The sequence below is a fragment of the Myotis yumanensis genome, unplaced genomic scaffold (assembly GCF_028538775.1).
Source record: "Myotis yumanensis isolate MYYU_CA2020_CCGP unplaced genomic scaffold, mMyoYum1.0.hap1 SCAF_4, whole genome shotgun sequence".
NCBI classification, from domain to species: domain Eukaryota; kingdom Metazoa; phylum Chordata; class Mammalia; order Chiroptera; family Vespertilionidae; genus Myotis; species Myotis yumanensis.
In genome coordinates this window covers 45,079,551-45,096,162 of record NW_027223755.1, presented here as the reverse complement: position 1 = coordinate 45,096,162, position 16,612 = coordinate 45,079,551, and the positions used below count along the sequence as shown (strand labels likewise).

The 16,612-nt window shown below is 37.2% G+C and overlaps 1 protein-coding gene across 4 annotated transcripts in view; it reads right to left on the bottom strand.

Moving 5' to 3' along the window:
• Window positions 1-389: 389 nt before the first annotated feature.
• The window catches only part of XRCC4 (X-ray repair cross complementing 4), a 193,318-nt gene continuing 177,095 nt past the window's right edge, over window positions 390-16,612 (bottom strand). For all 4 annotated transcript variants that reach the window (XM_070412287.1, XM_070412288.1, XM_070412290.1 and 1 more), the window contains exon 8: window positions 390-7,449. In XM_070412287.1, the coding sequence (XP_070268388.1) occupies window positions 7,338-7,449 (112 nt within the window). In that variant the 3' untranslated portion in view covers window positions 390-7,337. The remainder of the gene's footprint in view (window positions 7,450-16,612) is intronic.

The following is a 16,612-nucleotide window of genomic DNA, read 5'->3' as shown; positions in this document are numbered from 1 at the left end:
TATTACATGTCTCCTTCCCCCCCACCCCTTGACATTCCCCTGGCCTCCCCTACCCCCCAGTGTCTTGTGTCCATTGGTTATGCTTATATACATGCATACAAGTCCTTCAGTTGATCTCTTACACCCCCACCCCACTCCAACCCTCCCCGGGCTTCCCACTGTAGTTTGACAGTCTGTTCAATGCTGCTCTGCCTCTGTATCTACTTTTGTTCATCAGTTTATATTGGTCTTTACACAATGGTATACTATGCTGCTATAAAAAAGAAGGAATTCTTACCATTTGCAACAGCATGGATGGAACTGGAGAGCATTATGCTAAGTGAAATAAGCCAGTCAATGAAAGAAAAATACCACATGATCTCACTCATTTATGGATAATAAAGACCAGATTTAATTTCTTATAGGCCACTCTGGGAAACTCATAGTGAGTCTCTTTACATTTTTTGCTAAAGACAGTTCTACAGTTAGAAATACATTAGTCATCATCCTAGAGACAGCTACCATTTCACAATTCATAAAAAATATTTGAGAGTTTATTATATTAACATGGCACAAAACCTTTTGGATTTGAAGCATTACTATTATCTAATAGAATGATAAAGGAAACCCAGATTATAGAGAAGTAATGTGCATGAACCACACTCAGCAAATCAGATGCAATACGGCTTCCTGCATGAGACTGTCCTGCAAACTTTTGGACACTAAAAGCAGAAGCTGAGAAATCTTCCATTTTGAGGTTGCAAAGTAGTTTTTTGTATTCTAAGGAGCCAGACCTAGAGCAGACAGCTTTTTTATTCTTGGAAAAGCAACCCAATATGCCTTTCAGTTCTGAAACATAAAGAAAGTATTCTCTATTTGGGGGGCAGAAATAATAACCTTGATTCAGACACTTCAAATCCAGTGTATGGGTCTTCCATTTAGATACATATATTGGATGTGATGTAGCAGAGTTCTCTTTCTCTGCAGACACACAGTCCAAGGCAGGAAACTTTCCTTTTTCTTTATATGTATTTATGCTGCCTTACATTAGCATATTATTGTTTATTGTAAGGGAGACCCTCTCAGAGCATATAAGCCTGTGGTGTGTGTGTGTGTGTGTGTGTGTGTGTGTGTGTGTACATGAGTGTTTGTGTTTATGTGTTCTGTTCTCATATGCCAAGATCTTAGCATCAGAGAATCCGAAGACTGAAGGAAAGTTGGGTATGTCTGAACCTGATAATTTCTAAAAGGTCTTGACTGGGCTTGGAACAGCTTATACTGAACAGCAGATGCCCCATACTTGGTGTAGTAAGTACTTTAATAGACTTAGCTTGATACGTGTTATTGAACCATTTGCCATTGAAGTATTTATAGTTAAGGCTCACACTGAGGCAGGTGTGGGACTTCCTTGGAGAATGAGCACAATCGACCTGGGAAGAGGCAGATCCTGGGGTATTAGCCATGGCCCAGGAAGCTGGCTTTCACATGAGATCATTTTCTTTTTCCCTTGGAGCCTCACGATGCTTGGCATTGAGGGCTATGCTTACGTGTGTGCCAGGAGGTATGTGTTGATAACCTGGTTCTGACAACATGGCCACACGACACTGGTGACTCCTTGTAGGTCTACCTGCTGTCAATAAATTAGTCATTGTGGCCCATTTCCCTATCATTATTCCTCATCTTTCGGGTTTTCATGCAATCAGTGTTGCAGTGTGAATATGAAGACTGTGGAATGACCATCAAAGTTAGCAAGATGGAGGTCACTGGAGAGCCTGATGAAATGTATTTTAAGTAACAGTCTGATCTCTGCTGGGCTATGGGAAATCAAAGAAGGCTTGATGCCTCCTTTTGGGATGAAGCAGCATAATGGGGCAGCAGAAGCTTAAGGAAACCCCTTCTAGAGAGATAAAGAAGTGAGCAGTGACCCACAGAAGGAGCAGAGACCTAAGGTCTGAGCCAGGTGATGGGCTGAAATGACAAAGAATGACTAGGATGGACATGGAGGGAGAAGAACCCAATAGTCACAGAGGGTGAAGGCTCAGGTCTTTCCTTCAGATATTTAAAGTTAATCTGAACATGGGGATGCAAATATCTTTTCAAGAGTGATTTCTTGTCCTTTGGATATACACCCAGAAGCAGGATTGCTGGATCACATGGTAGTTCTGTTTGTAATATTTTGAAGAACCTCCAACATTTTACGTCATGTCTGAAGAAAGTTACCTTCCAACCAACAGTGCACCAGGGTTTGCTTTTCTCCACATCCTCATAACCCTTTATTTGACTGGGAATCCCATTGCCTTTTGAGCAGGTTGGCCACACGAAGCGCATTTATAAACAACAAGTAGTATTTCCTGAGGTGAGGGACCTCCCATCTAATGGCCGCTGAGCACAAGTCTCATGAACCATAATGCTTCTTGCACACGAATTTGTGAATATCCAGTGCAGATTTTACCAAATAAGGCTCTTTCTGCATAAAGGGTTCTAAAGGACTATGGGCCAGCAATTTGAAAAAAAACTGTGTTAGCCTCTCTCCACCTTTTTCTAAGCTTTCACCCCTGGGTTTTTGTTAACATTTAAAAAAGATATTTAAAACTGCACTTCAGCCACCTTGTAAAATGAAAGAGTACATTGTACAGCCACCAAAGGTACACGTCAGTGCTTTTATCAAGTTTGGGGTCCTGTTCTGCTGCACTAATTGGAACCATGTGTTGAAAATGCAAGACAGGATTTTCAGCTGTTCTTTAATTAAATGGAATAAAATATAAAGCTTACACTTCTTTATAGCGAGAGGCTGCTGGGTTACTCTATTCGCAGGGCTGGTGGGTGATCCTGAGGAAGGATACTGGCTCCCCCGTCAGGGCCCCAGGGACACTGGTAGTTGGCTTTAATATTTGAGACATTGTCAGTGATTCTATGTTATGATTTAGCCAGGCTCCACAGAAGGCCTGGTGGCACATGCCTCTCTCATAAGGAGATGAAGAGAAGTGATAGAGAAACCAATTATTTTCAAGTGTACTGGAATTGACTCATGAAGATGTTTAAATATTCTTATAAAGTTCTGTTACTGCAAAGATCATCAGTGAGTTGGAAAAAATGCCTCCTTGTGCACTTGCCCACTGAAATCTGTGCAGAAATTGTGGCAAATATGTGTCTACTACAAAGATTGTAATAAATATTGTCTCAAGTTTTCTGTTGGAATGTGAAAAAAAATATAATTTGATTTTTAAAAAGTGATATTTCTGCCACTTTATATTTGGGGGGGGGGGGGGCAATAATCTATCACTCTTACTGTCCTAGGTTCAAAATTCCAAGGAATAAAGGTTAGTCCACAAATGTATTCGTTCAGGGCTTAAGCCCCTCTTTCATGATGCTTTACATTATTAACATCTATTGAATGGCACCAGTGTAGTGACCTGCACTCCCTCCCTGTCTTCCCAAGGTTGGGAACCAGAGCTGGTACCTCTGCACCAAGTGTTGAGGCCTTAGGGAAGAAATGTACATTCTGCTTCCAACACAACAGTTGCACCTACAGCCTCCAGAAAGAGGTACAAGGACAGTGCATTAGTGAGGAGAGCGACAGTAATTCCTCCAAAGGTGCCTATGAGCAGCATTCTGCAAGAAATGGGTGCCCATGACCCCACTCAGAATCACCCATCAGTCCTACTAATAGAATGGATAAATGCTTGTCTCTTTCACTCTTGAGTGTATGGTTCCAAGATATCTTTCAGAAGATCCTGGTGGGGTGGAGCATGCACCATCCATGGGGCTGGCTGCCTTGATAAGGTCTCCCTACACTGGCTTTCCCTCCTTCCCTTTTTTATGGTTTCTGTCCAGCACTCCCACTGCCTGCATCACACTCCCAAATAAATTGACTGCATGCAAACCCTTGGCTTAGGCTCGGCTGCTGGAGAAATGCAGAGCAAGACCAATTCCTAGGAGTGTGTTGTATGAGCAAGTTCCATAAATATTGTCTAATCTACCTATAATTTATTTGACTGGCTGTGTTGTTTTTCAGATAGTAATTAAGTTGGAGACTGTTTCTAAATCAAAAGTGAGTCGTTCAGGACCAGTCTATATTCTGTTTACTGGAACAGTGGCCACCAAAATTGCTCCTGCACTTAATAGGAATAGCTGCTATCAAGATGGGTGCAGAGCTCTAATCTCTCTCCTTTCCTAGAGAACCAAGAGCCTTTAGGGACAGAGACCCTCACTCAGAAAGTATAGCTCTCTGTGGCACTATGAGATGAAAGCCCCGAAGGAAGAAAAATCAACGTAAACAATAAAATTCATGTCGAAAAAAATATTATTCAAATAGAGGGGAGAAAAGTTAGAAAGTGAGGACAAAGGTTGGTAAAAGAGAGGACATGTGTACATTTGAAAGGGAAAAATGAGTAGAATGTAGGCTGGAGAATGTTTTAATTTGAGTTGGTCAGAGAGTTGGGAGTCAGAAAAGGAGATGGTGGGTGGTCAGTTATGAAGCAACCATAAAATGCTTGTTGTCATGTAATTTTCAAGGTATCCTTTTCCAGTTATTAAAATACAGAGAAAATCATTTCAGGTTACCACTAAACTACTTGCAAATATTAGTAGCTGTCAGATCAGCAGTGAAAATTTTAAATTCAGACTGTAGCTACAAATGGATGCATGAATAGTTCTTTTGTGGTTCTATCTCTCTTAACAAAAAGTAACTACCTATTTTTTTTATTTCCTGATTTATAGGTAAATTCATGAGGCCTTACATGAACTTAGATGTTAGCTTCATTTTATTAAAAATGAATTCTATAAATAGTGCTGAGTGAAAGAACAAGACACAAAAGGATGAGGGTGAGCTGCTCTTCTGGGCAGTATCTACCAAGGGGCCCTTGACTAGGCTTACTGTCCATTCCCAGCTGTCCAGGAAGGGCCTATGACCTGAAGTTTTCTGGCAGTCCATGACTTCCCAAGGAAGTGTCAGGCAGAATGGTGCAGCTCAATTATTGTCATGTCCTTACTACATAAATTAATATCACACTCCTAAACACCCCTGGCCAATGCACTCTCCTCAACCTACTCCAAGTTCTCTTAACCTTTTAATTGGAACTTTTATCTTCTGTAGGTCCTCACTCGTAACTTTACACTTATTATTCCCTTTGTGCACTTATCCTACCACTTACTGATATTACAGTTCATTACACAGTGATTTTGGGCGTAAGCCCATTCCCAACACTCCACGCTTTGAGAGCAGGCCCCAAATTTCACTTACTAGAACATAAGCTCCATGGCAACAGAATGCTCATATTATTCACGGCCACATCTAGTGCCCAGAACAGGGGCTGCCACAAATGCTTAACAAATATTTAGTGAATGGATGGATTTATCATTAAATTCTTTGCATGGCCCAGTTCTGTGTTTTGTGCCTACCTGATCCTTTATAAACATTTGTTGAATCAAACTGAATCAACAAAGAGCTGCTCAGCTCCAAAACACAGGGTCAAGTATTTTATTTTAAAATATGTTTTTTATTGAGTTCAGAGAGAAGAAGGGAGAGGGAAAGATGGATAGAAACATCAATGATGAGAGAGAATCATTGATTGGCTGCCTCCTGCATACCCCCAATTGGGGATTGAGCCCACAACCTGGGCACAGGCCCTGATCGGGAATCGAACGATGACCTCCTAGTTCATAGGTTGACGCTCAACCACTGAGCCACACTGGCCAGATATGATGGAGTATTTTATACGTTTGAGTGATAGACCATTAAAAAAATAAAAACTTTTCTAAAGTAGTTTCTTGACCTTATAATGCTACATAAGATATCTCTTCTGGAGATGTGACTTTTCTTTCATGAATTTCCCCAAGGTAGCCTGAGCCATATTATCGGATGCCAGGGCCAAGAATTATAAATTTTAAGCTGATAAAAACCTTCAGAAATGCAATCTCATTGTATTATTTTCCATACAAACAACCTTAAACCTACTTTTGCCTCATCCTGTATAAATATATGTGACTATAGTTTAATACTCTGATTTTGGAAATATCAGCATATAAATGATATTTAAAACCACAGATAACTGCCAAAACCGGTTTGGCTCAGTGGATTGAGCGTCGGCCTGCGGACTGAAGGGTCCCAGGTTCGATTCCGGTCAAGGGCATGTACCTGGGTTGCGGGCACATCCCCAGTGGGAGATGTGCAGGAGGCAGCTGATTGATGTTTCTCTCTCATCGATGTTTCTCACTCTCTATCTCTCTCCCTTCCTCTCTGTAAAAAATCAATAAAATATATTAAAAAACAAAACAAAAAACAAACCACAGATAACTTAGGGAGATAATGTAAGTAATAAAACAAGAAGGCTGAAGATTTTTAGGCAAAAAGAACACAGCCAAGAAGCCTAAAAAAAAAAAAGTGGCCAGGAAGAAAAAGGAACACAAACAACATATATTATTGCAAAAGTCAAATGAAGAGAATGTTTACTGAGGAGAAGTGTTTGACTATCTAATGTTGCTGAGAGGATTAGTAATATGAGAATGGACCAATTTTTAGATTTATCAACATGGAGGTCACTCTTAACTTTAAGTGGCATGGAAGGAATGGAAATCCAACTGGAGAGAGGAAGACGAAATGAGAGATTAGAAAGTAGGAACTGAATTTTTTTAAAGTTGTTGCAGATGTCATTGAGGTGACTATGAAATGTGAATACAAGATCCTTGTCACCAAAGAAGGTCCCAGACATGTAAAACAAATGTTTTATCAATAATTTCCCTGTTTTTTAAAAAAATAAAAAGAGGGGTACATTTGTATCAGTAACCACTTTATGAAGACCTGTTAGTATAGTAAAGAAAAAAGTTAAGCTAAGTAACATATTTTATTAAGAATATGAAATCTCGAATGCATCAGAAATTGTATCATCAGATTTTAAGTTTGTTTGTGTACAAACTAAAAATAGGTTTTACACATCATTCCACAAATAAAACGCTCAGACATAATTGTTCTGAATACAGTAGTTAAAAAAACACATAAACCTGTAGACATTGTATTTGTCATATTTCCAAAATCTTCCTGGACAGGATGTTAGACAGCTCGCACATGTAATACGTGTGAACTGAATAAGATAAATGTGTCCTTTGCAACAAAAAGTGAGATTTTATATAATTATAGGCATGCTGAATGAATAGTTTAGAATAATGTACCACTGTCATCAAATCATATCTTCATATACACGTGTAATCCATTTTGCACAATGGTTTCAGCTCAGTGTGTATGTAATTAAATTGTAAGATGAAGTAATAGCTGCTGCTGAGTTGAAATTTCACTTTTTTCGGTTTAAAGAAATGAATAGAAAACATAGTCCAGTGAACATCAAAGCACTTTTCTGGGACAGTTAAATCTCATCAAAGAGGTCTCCGGAACTACTGTTTTTCAGAGTCTCTAACGACATGTTGTCAGTTGAGCTGAGCTCCTTTTTCAAAGTCTCTGGTAGTGGAGGATCAAGCCTAGAGAAAAAGAAAATCATGATGATTTTATTTTTAAAATATTCCATATAGAGTAAAATAAAATTAAGAGGTACATAAGTAAAATAAAAGTTAATTCCTCTTTCAGAATTGGTTTTAGAACATAAAGAAAGATGAAAGGAATTTAATTACTTTAACTGTTTTAGAATTAACCTGTTGCTATTCTGGGTCGCAAAAATTCAAGGGCCTACTACAACAACAATACTCATGATTAAGGTAAAAACACACAATAAGCTCTTTCTCTAAGTATTTTTATGCCAAGATAAGGATGGTTTCTCAAGCCATTTCTTTAATTATTCTATCCCAATTTTCATTTCCCTTTGCCTCCCTTAAAGTCTACCTATTAACATGTGTTTTAATCTCAATAGTAGAAAGTTCCAATCCCAGGAATTCCCTTTAGTGGTCATTTGATAATAAGTGGGTGTATATAACTAACAATGATTTCACATTTTAGCAGTTGTTGATCCACATATCTTCGTATCTACACTTATAATCTACATATCTTCACTTAGTAACTAAATTTTATTCAGTTTCAGTACTGCCGTTACTACCTCAATCAATTGATCTCTCTATTTATGTAAATCGTCTTTTTGAGTCCTAGGATGAAAGGCATAGTCACTGACTGTTAACTGGTCTCAAAAACCAATTTAAAAAAAAAAACTTAAAAAGCTGCAGGGTAAACAGCTCAATCAGAAGGGCAGCTTAGGAACAGCTTTATGCTTGTATAAACCTTGTCAGTGGTCCTTCATAGAACCTAAATAAAATATGTTAATATTCACAATTAACGTGCCTGCAGGGGCAATTAAGGCTAGGTAAAGCCAACCCGGCAATACTGAGTAATATTTCTAACTTCAAAGGCAGAGGAGCCACCCCAGCTTGGTGTGGCTGAAAGAGAAGGGCTTGAAGTCAGGACACATAGATTTGAACCCCGGTCTATTTCTTATTAGCTATGTGACCTTAAGCAAGTTATTTAACCTAACTGGATTTATGTTCTCTCTCCTGGAAAACGGATATAATAATATCTGCCTCGGAGATAGTCTAAAGCTTAAACAAAGTGTTGAACACGAAAATGCTTATAACTTCTCACGAAACATTTGAACTATTAATATTAGCTGCTAATATTGTGTAAACTAAGAAAGAGCTCCTGCTAATGGCTTCTTTAATTTAAAAGAATAACCAATTTAAAATCCCCAAACATTGATGATGCTCTTGAGATTATGAGTATTTCAAAAAGCCTACACCCATACTTACTGCACAGGTTAATAAAAATAAATCCACACAAGACCCTCATTGGCCTCAGGACTGCATACAATTGATTAGCCATGGATGGCTGCCACTAGACCTGGGGCGTGTCCTGTCTTATCTTGAGCAAGCCAAGTTCAGACAACATCCCCTTCACTGAAATGCTAAGGTGCATGACAACTACTACCCTCTGGGAGTGCCAATGTTAAAGTAACCATAAAGAGGGACACAATTATTGTGACATGCAATTAAATATTTAAAAATATAGTCCACAGGAGAATAAAATGATACAATACAGAATAAAAGTATAATTAATACATGCATAAGTTTTTAATGTCAACTTAAAACACATTGAACATTTTTCTCTGGCCATAAATGTCTCGAGTTGATTTCTCTCCTTAGTAAAATAGAGAATTGAAGTATTTCAATTAAAAAGTCAGACCTGGAAAAACCTGTATAATTTTGTTTGCAGTCTGTAGACACTGCACAACCAGAACACAGAGATCCATTTAATTTTTAAAAATTAGCATAAGACAAAAGGACCCCTCTGAAGTGACAAGTCTGAAGGAAATAGATTCCTGGTGCCCCATTTATGATTCCCATCTCCTTCTGAAGTCAAGAGGAGCTTAAATAGATTTAGACTCTTTTGTTCTTAGTACCTCGTACATAATAGGTGCTCAGAAAACTGCATTCAATGAATAAGGATCATTTTTCTACAGTTCTTATATCCCTGGTAAGTCAGGGTAAATTTAGAGTTCTCCCACAACCAAAATAGAAGCTTAATCATTTTTACAAATAACAAATATTTATTTTCAAACTTGTTATAAATTCTGAAAAGTCCATCATCCTGCCCGGCCGGTATGTTTTCCCATGAATATAATATTGACTAGCCTGAAAAAAAACAGGCTAATAAAAGACAGCCATAGATATCTCTCTGAAAGACATAACACTAAAAACACAACCTAGTGGTGCAATTAAGGAAAATAAGAACACGCAAAGAAAGAAGGCAGAACTCTACTTCTGGCTATCAAGAAAAGAGGGGAAAAGGTGGGCAGAAAATAATATCCAGTGATGGAGGTTAGAGATTGCTAAGGAAGTGGCGACCTGGAGTGATAGTTCACCAGTGTGGAAGCAGCTGTTCAGTTTCTTGCTGCTGGTGTAACAAATTATCTATTAAATTTTTAGGTTTCATCCAAAGTTATGAAACTACATGTTCTGTAATTATCTCCTCTTCTTAACTTACTTTGGGTGTTGAAATGTTTCTTCGGATAAAATAGTTACTACTTAAGATAAACATTTGGTTAAAAGAAATAATGAATTCCCCTACTTGCTTCTTAAGAAGAAGACTAGGTTTCAAATACAGAAATTCTAAATTCTATATTAATCCTAATGAATGCAAGGAATAACAAAATCATTTATTTTTTGGTATATGAAGTAGTATATGCATATTACAAAAAATTCAAAAACTTCATAACAGAAAAAGTAAAATAAAAATTATCCTGTCCATTCACTTGTTGATATTTTAGTATATGTCTTTTTTTGAATTCAATCAAAATTCTGTTGAAAATCTATTCAAAGATGCTAGTCTATCACTCAGAGTAATAGCAACATTATTAATGTTCTCTTTATTCCAGGTACTGTGTTAAGCTCCTTATTCATGTAATTGTCACAATAACCCTATGTCCTGTTATGGTCTCTATTTTCCAGATGAGAAACCAAAACTTTAGATATTTGAATGACTCCCTCACCTAAGGTCTCACAATTTATAAATGACCAAGGCATGACTCCTTTCCCATTTTTCCTTTGCCTCAAATGTCTTTCCCTTCATTATTTCCTGCCCCAAACCTACCTACATTTGAAGGGTCAGCTAAAATGCTACATCCCTTATGAAATTTGCCTTGAATTCTGCCTCTTTATTTAAAACTTGATTTTAGAGAGAGAAGGAGAGAGAGAGAGAGAGAGAGAGAGAGAGAGAGAGAGAGATTGATTTGTTGTTTCATTTACTTATGCATTCATTGGTTAATTCTTGTACGTACCCTGATAAGGGATCAACTCTACAACCTTGGTGTATGGGATGACACTAACAAATGGAGATATCTGGCCAGGGCCCGAACTCTGCCTCTTTGAGATCTCATACCACTCATCATTAAAGAATTATTCTAACATAAAGTAAACTAATTCTGTTCAAAACAACACAGCTTTATGTGTTCCCTGGGTAATTATAATGTGTGAAATTGAAAGCAGGGCCAATTCCAGCAAACGTTTCCTAAAGTGAAAAGTGTGCTTAAAGTCAGATTATAAGCTCTATTTTTCCTTAAAGTCATTAACATCACCGCCTTGATTGACAATACTTAGCAAGCATTTGAAAGTGAATTATGCTCCACTGGACACTGTCTGCATAATATTAAATTGACATGGTCACTACCCTCTTTGAGCTTACAATCTAAAACAGATGTCATGGTATAAACAAACATAAAAAGAGATAAAGATGCCGACATACATCTGTTCAACAATTGAAATACACTGCATGAAATGCTTACATTATATTCCAGTCACAGTAAAAGTGTTGTATGTGTGCGCATGTGTAGGAAATTGAGATGTTCATATATGGAATTGAGGTAAGGATTTTTCAAATGCATATTTTGTCTGTATAAGAAGGTAAGAGCTCACATCTGTGCAATTGGGACTTTATTAGAGAAATACAGTTGTCAATCACCACAGAATAACCACTGTACACATGTGAACCAGATGCTTCCATGTAAAATAACCCAGGGTGTTTCACAGAGGAATCACTGAAAACGTAATGACACATCAGTCCTCGTTTATTAGTAACAGGTCCACTTATGTGGAAGCCATATGGTACTGTCCATCCTGAAGTAGTGGAAAATACAAAAATGGGTACTCTGAGATGTTCAAATATAAACTCGGCTGCTGTTGCTGCTGCTTTGCTGTATTATCCTTGTGGGATACGTGATAATTATACATGTTCAGTCAAATGTCTTTCAGAGAGATATCTATGGCTGTCTTTTATTAGTAACGATTGTGCCAATAAAGTTTACATTTTATTCTCTCCTTTTAGGATTTTATTTCAACAGAAAAGAAAATGTTTAGTGGCCACACAACTCCTCCATACCTATATAATGACTGTTAGGATAAATATTCATTTACAATACCTTACACTCCTAAATTGTTATGAATGTTATCTCTGCATATAGTTTAAATGTTGAGTCAATATATACGGATTCCCTGCAGATCAACAGAGCCTGTGTGCAAGCTGTCAGGAAGTATCTATGTTTTACAACATTGATCCTCTGAACTCCAAGGGTCATTGGTCTGTGTTTCATAAGCTGTCTACCTATTTACATAATCGATTTGCTTGTTTTCTTCATGTGTCAGAGCACTGTCTGACATAGAAATGGAACTCGGTAGTTAACAGCAAAACCTTTTAAGAGGAGTTTAATTTTCTGCTTCAAAGAGACTCTTTAAAACAAAGAAAACCAGCTGGCCCAAGACTACTTCTGCGGAATACTTTGGTTAGAAAACTACTGCAAGATAGCACACATCTTCAAAGTCATCTAGAGTATTGTACCCAAATGTCCATGCTGTACTGTGAGGCTGAGGGTAGAGACAGCTCATTTTCAAACAACCTAGGTCCTTGGGACAGCATACTGAACCGTATTTGAATTATATATATATATGCTTAAAACATACATTGCTAGATACAGTTTTCTAATACTGTCCAGGGTTTTTGTACCTATGCTCAGGAATAAAATTGGTCTGTAATTTTTTTTGTCAAACTCTTGCTTTTTTTTTTTTTTTGGTTCTAGAATCAAACTTATGTTAGCCTTAAAGAATTAGTTGGGGAATATTTTCTTATTTACTTTCCAGAAAAGTTCAATAATATTAAAATAAAGTGTTCTTGAAAAACCTGAGGCCTTTCTTCTGAAAAAGATTTGTGTGTTTTTTTCCCACTGAGTCAGGGGGCACTACCCAAGGTCCTAGAGGCCTAAGGCAGTCTTCCAATGGCTGTGCTCAAGCAGCATTTCTATCTCAGGCGGCCCTGCTCTTCGGTCATTTACTCCCATAGCAAGGTAGGTGCCTGCTTTGGCTTCAGCTTGTTGGTTGGCCTGAAAGAATTCCAGTAACTTCAAATTCAGGTTTGTGTGCACTCGAAAAAAAACAAAAACATTTGTAATTTGTGCAGGACTTAGTTGCATTTCAGTGAAAGGATACCTCAGATTATCTAGTTTGCCACATTGTCAGAGAGAGATTCAGTGGTTTCAATTTAATAATAACTAGTGTCTTTTTATGCAGTGTGTGCCAAGTTTGAAGACAGATAAGGCTGGGTTAAAATGATGGATCTATCACTTTGGTGATCATGTGATTTTGAGGAAGCCCAAACTTTTCTGAGCCTGTTTCCTCTTTAAATTGGGGGTACTAACTCCTACTTTATATGGCTGTTTAAAAGTATGCAACAAAATATAACTGACATTTACTAGACACTAAGAGCCAGACACTGTTAAAAGTGCTTATAGGTACAAACCCATTTAATCTTCACAACAGCCCTATGAGGTATTATCATTATCATCTTTACACAGTTGTGTAAACCTAGAGGTTGTCAAGGCCATACAACTATTAAGAGGAGGAGAAGGGATTTTAATCTAAAGTCTGGATCTATTGTTTAAAAAATATTATGTTGTTATTTGCAGCATTAAATCATTTAAGTTATGTTAAAAGTCTACCATAGTACCTGGCACATAGTAAGTACTTTAAAATAATAGCTACATTTTTAAAATAATAACATAATTATTAACAGTGAAAGAATTTATAAGGCGAAGGGATAAACAAACATGATACATCCACACACAGAGTACTACTCATTAGAAGCAATGAAATGCTGACACACGTCTACATGGAAGAATCTCAAGAGCATGCTGCTACATAAAAGAAGTGACTCAAATGGCTACATTTTGTATGATTTTATGTGACATTCTGGGGGGAAAAACAAAACTATTGAAACAGATCAGTGGTTGCTAGAGCTGAGAGTGGAAGAGAGGACTGACTAAAAACAGGCGTGAAAAATCTTTTTGGGATGGTGAAAATATTTCCTTGCTTGATTGTAATGTTTGCCAAAATTCATCAAACTGTACACCTACGAATCATGAGTTTTATTTTATATTATTTATATATCTATAAGCAAGACAAATAAAAAAGGTAGTAACTTTTTTCCTGAAAAGCATTTTTTTCTTTTTTAAAAAAAATATATTTTATTGATTTTTTACAGAGAGGAAGGGAGAGGGATAGAGAGTCAGAAACATCGATGAGAGAGAAACATCGATCAGCTGCCTCTTGCACACTCCCTACTGGGTATGTGCCCGCAACCAAGGTACATGCCCTTGACTGGAATCGAACCTGGGACCCTTGAGTCTGCAGGCCGACGCTCCATCCACTGAGCCAAACAGGTCAGGGCCTGAAAAGCATTTTTAAGCTATATTTTGTTTTTGATTGTTATGTCATTAAGCATTTTTAAAAACTACTGATTTAAAAATATACAGTGTATTCTTAATTGTGAAATAAATATCCATGGAACAGGAATAAGAGTTCCTTACCAATCCCCTAAGAATGAAGGAAAGCAATTAAGAAAGGGGCTTGCTAGTTTCAAACTTTCATGGGATGCTTAATATGCTTCTTTAGATGTTCTATTTCTTTCTAATAGGTCACAGCCCTAGGCAGTTTGGCTCAGTGGATAGAGCATCAGCCTGTGGACTGAAGGGTCCTGGGTTTGATTCCAGTCGATTCCTAGGCTCGATCCCCAGTGCAGGAGGCAGCCCATCAATGATTCTCTCTCATCATTGTTGTCTTATTCTCTCTCACTCTTCCTCTCTGAAATCAATGAAAATATATCCTAAATATATTTTCAAAAAAAGAGAAAGAAATAGATTACAAGCTGCTTTCTGGATAGAAGTACTTGCTGAAAGATCAAAAGAAATGTAACTGTACAGTACTAAAAACTCATGTTATGCAATGACAAAATTACACTTGTTGAAGCAAAACCTCAAGAAATAAACCATATTGTAGTTCCAAATGGAAGAGTGGAAAATGTGATGTCAGTAGAACATATAGATCCAAAATGGATTTTCCCATACAGAATATTAAATATGAAGTGGCTTGAGCTTAGTTAGAAGGATTACTTACTTTCTTTCAATTATGCTTTAAAAATTAGAGACAAATCTATTATGAAGAGTAACTATATAAAATGAAATTTGGAGGAAAATGGCCTATTAATAATAAAATGAGGCCGGAACCGGTTTGGCTCGGTGGATAGAGCATCGGCCTGCGGACTGAAGGGTCCCAGGTTCAATTCCGGTCAAGGCCATGTACCTGGGTTGCGGGCACATCCCCAGTGGGGGATGTGCAGGAGGCAGCTGATCGATGTTTCTCTCTCATCGATGTTTCTGGCTCTCTATCTCTCTCGCTTCCTCTCTGTGAAAAATCAATAAAATATATTTAAAAAAAATAATAAAATGAGAATCTGACTGAAAGCAGGTAAAGTTACAATTTCTAAAAGTACAGTAAACTCAACTATGTGATAGCTTTGATTATGAGGCAGAAGGGTAATGTTGACTTTGGAATTAGGTTGTAATAGGGAGTCGAATAGGAAATATCTACCATGTCAAAAAGACTGTTCTGTTCCACACTGTGGTAGGAGGCAACTTCTTCTATAAAAATTAAAATAAAATAAAAATCACATGAGTGTTCATTTGATCTGTGGAAGTAGCAAAAAAAGTGTGTGTGTGTGTGTGTGTGTGTGTGTGTGTGTGTGTGTGGCGGGGGGGCGGGGGGGGGTGGAGATTCTATTCTACATGATTACCAAAGGCTCAAATCAACCTCTGAATTCCCTAGTCTGTTTTTAAATGGTTTTTACTCTGCCTTTACAGAATGGGCTTCTTTTTGAATTTTAGATGGTAACACTAGGTATATTATCTTGAGTCAATCAAAATCTTTACTCTCCTAAGGTGACTACCTGAATACCTAGTGTCAAATAGTCACAATCTTAGCAAAGTCTTATAGCTAATTACTGCAGCATATTGTTTTCTTCCTAGAATAGAAACTGTATTTTCCTTCTTCCAATGGCACACGCACACAAAAAAACTATAGGAATAGCAAAAGACAATCTTACTGCTTATACTTGAAAAAAGAAAAAAGCATTGATGCAGATATTCTACTGTTTCTCTTACACCTGTTAGATTAGCGCAAGGATGAGATCTGTTGTAATTCTATATAAATTAGCATAGTATCCCCAAAACTGTAAAATTCACATTGGTATACTGGCTGATTAAAATGGTAGTTACTTTTCAGCCTAGTTTCCCTATTATTGTCAAATGGAGACAAACAGAAGTAATTCTTGTCTAGAGACTAGCAGACCAAATAATTTGGGAATGACTGAAATGTCCAGGATTAGGCTGGCATGGATAGAAGCCAGAGAGATAAAGACGGAATAAGACAATACTTTTGTTAACAGGGCAGCCAATGAATAGAACATATGAAAGATCCTTGAAAATTAATGGAAAGGTATATTTCTATATAAATGAATGGTATTACCAATGAACATAAAATTTTTGGATATCTGATTATAAAACTGAGCAAGAAATATATTTTTAGAATAGTTGCAGAAATATTTTGTTTTGCAGTAAAATGAAAAGTAGAAATTGTAAAATATTTAAAATGAATCTTTCTATAAGTGAATATTAGCATGTGTATTGTTCCTAGAGATTATTATCCAAATGATACATACAGGGGGAAAAAGAGAAAGAAACTATGCTCATAGGAATAATGAGAGCATTTCCTAAACTATGTGCCACCCATTATTTAAGCATAATTTGGTGGAGAGAAGCATAATTTG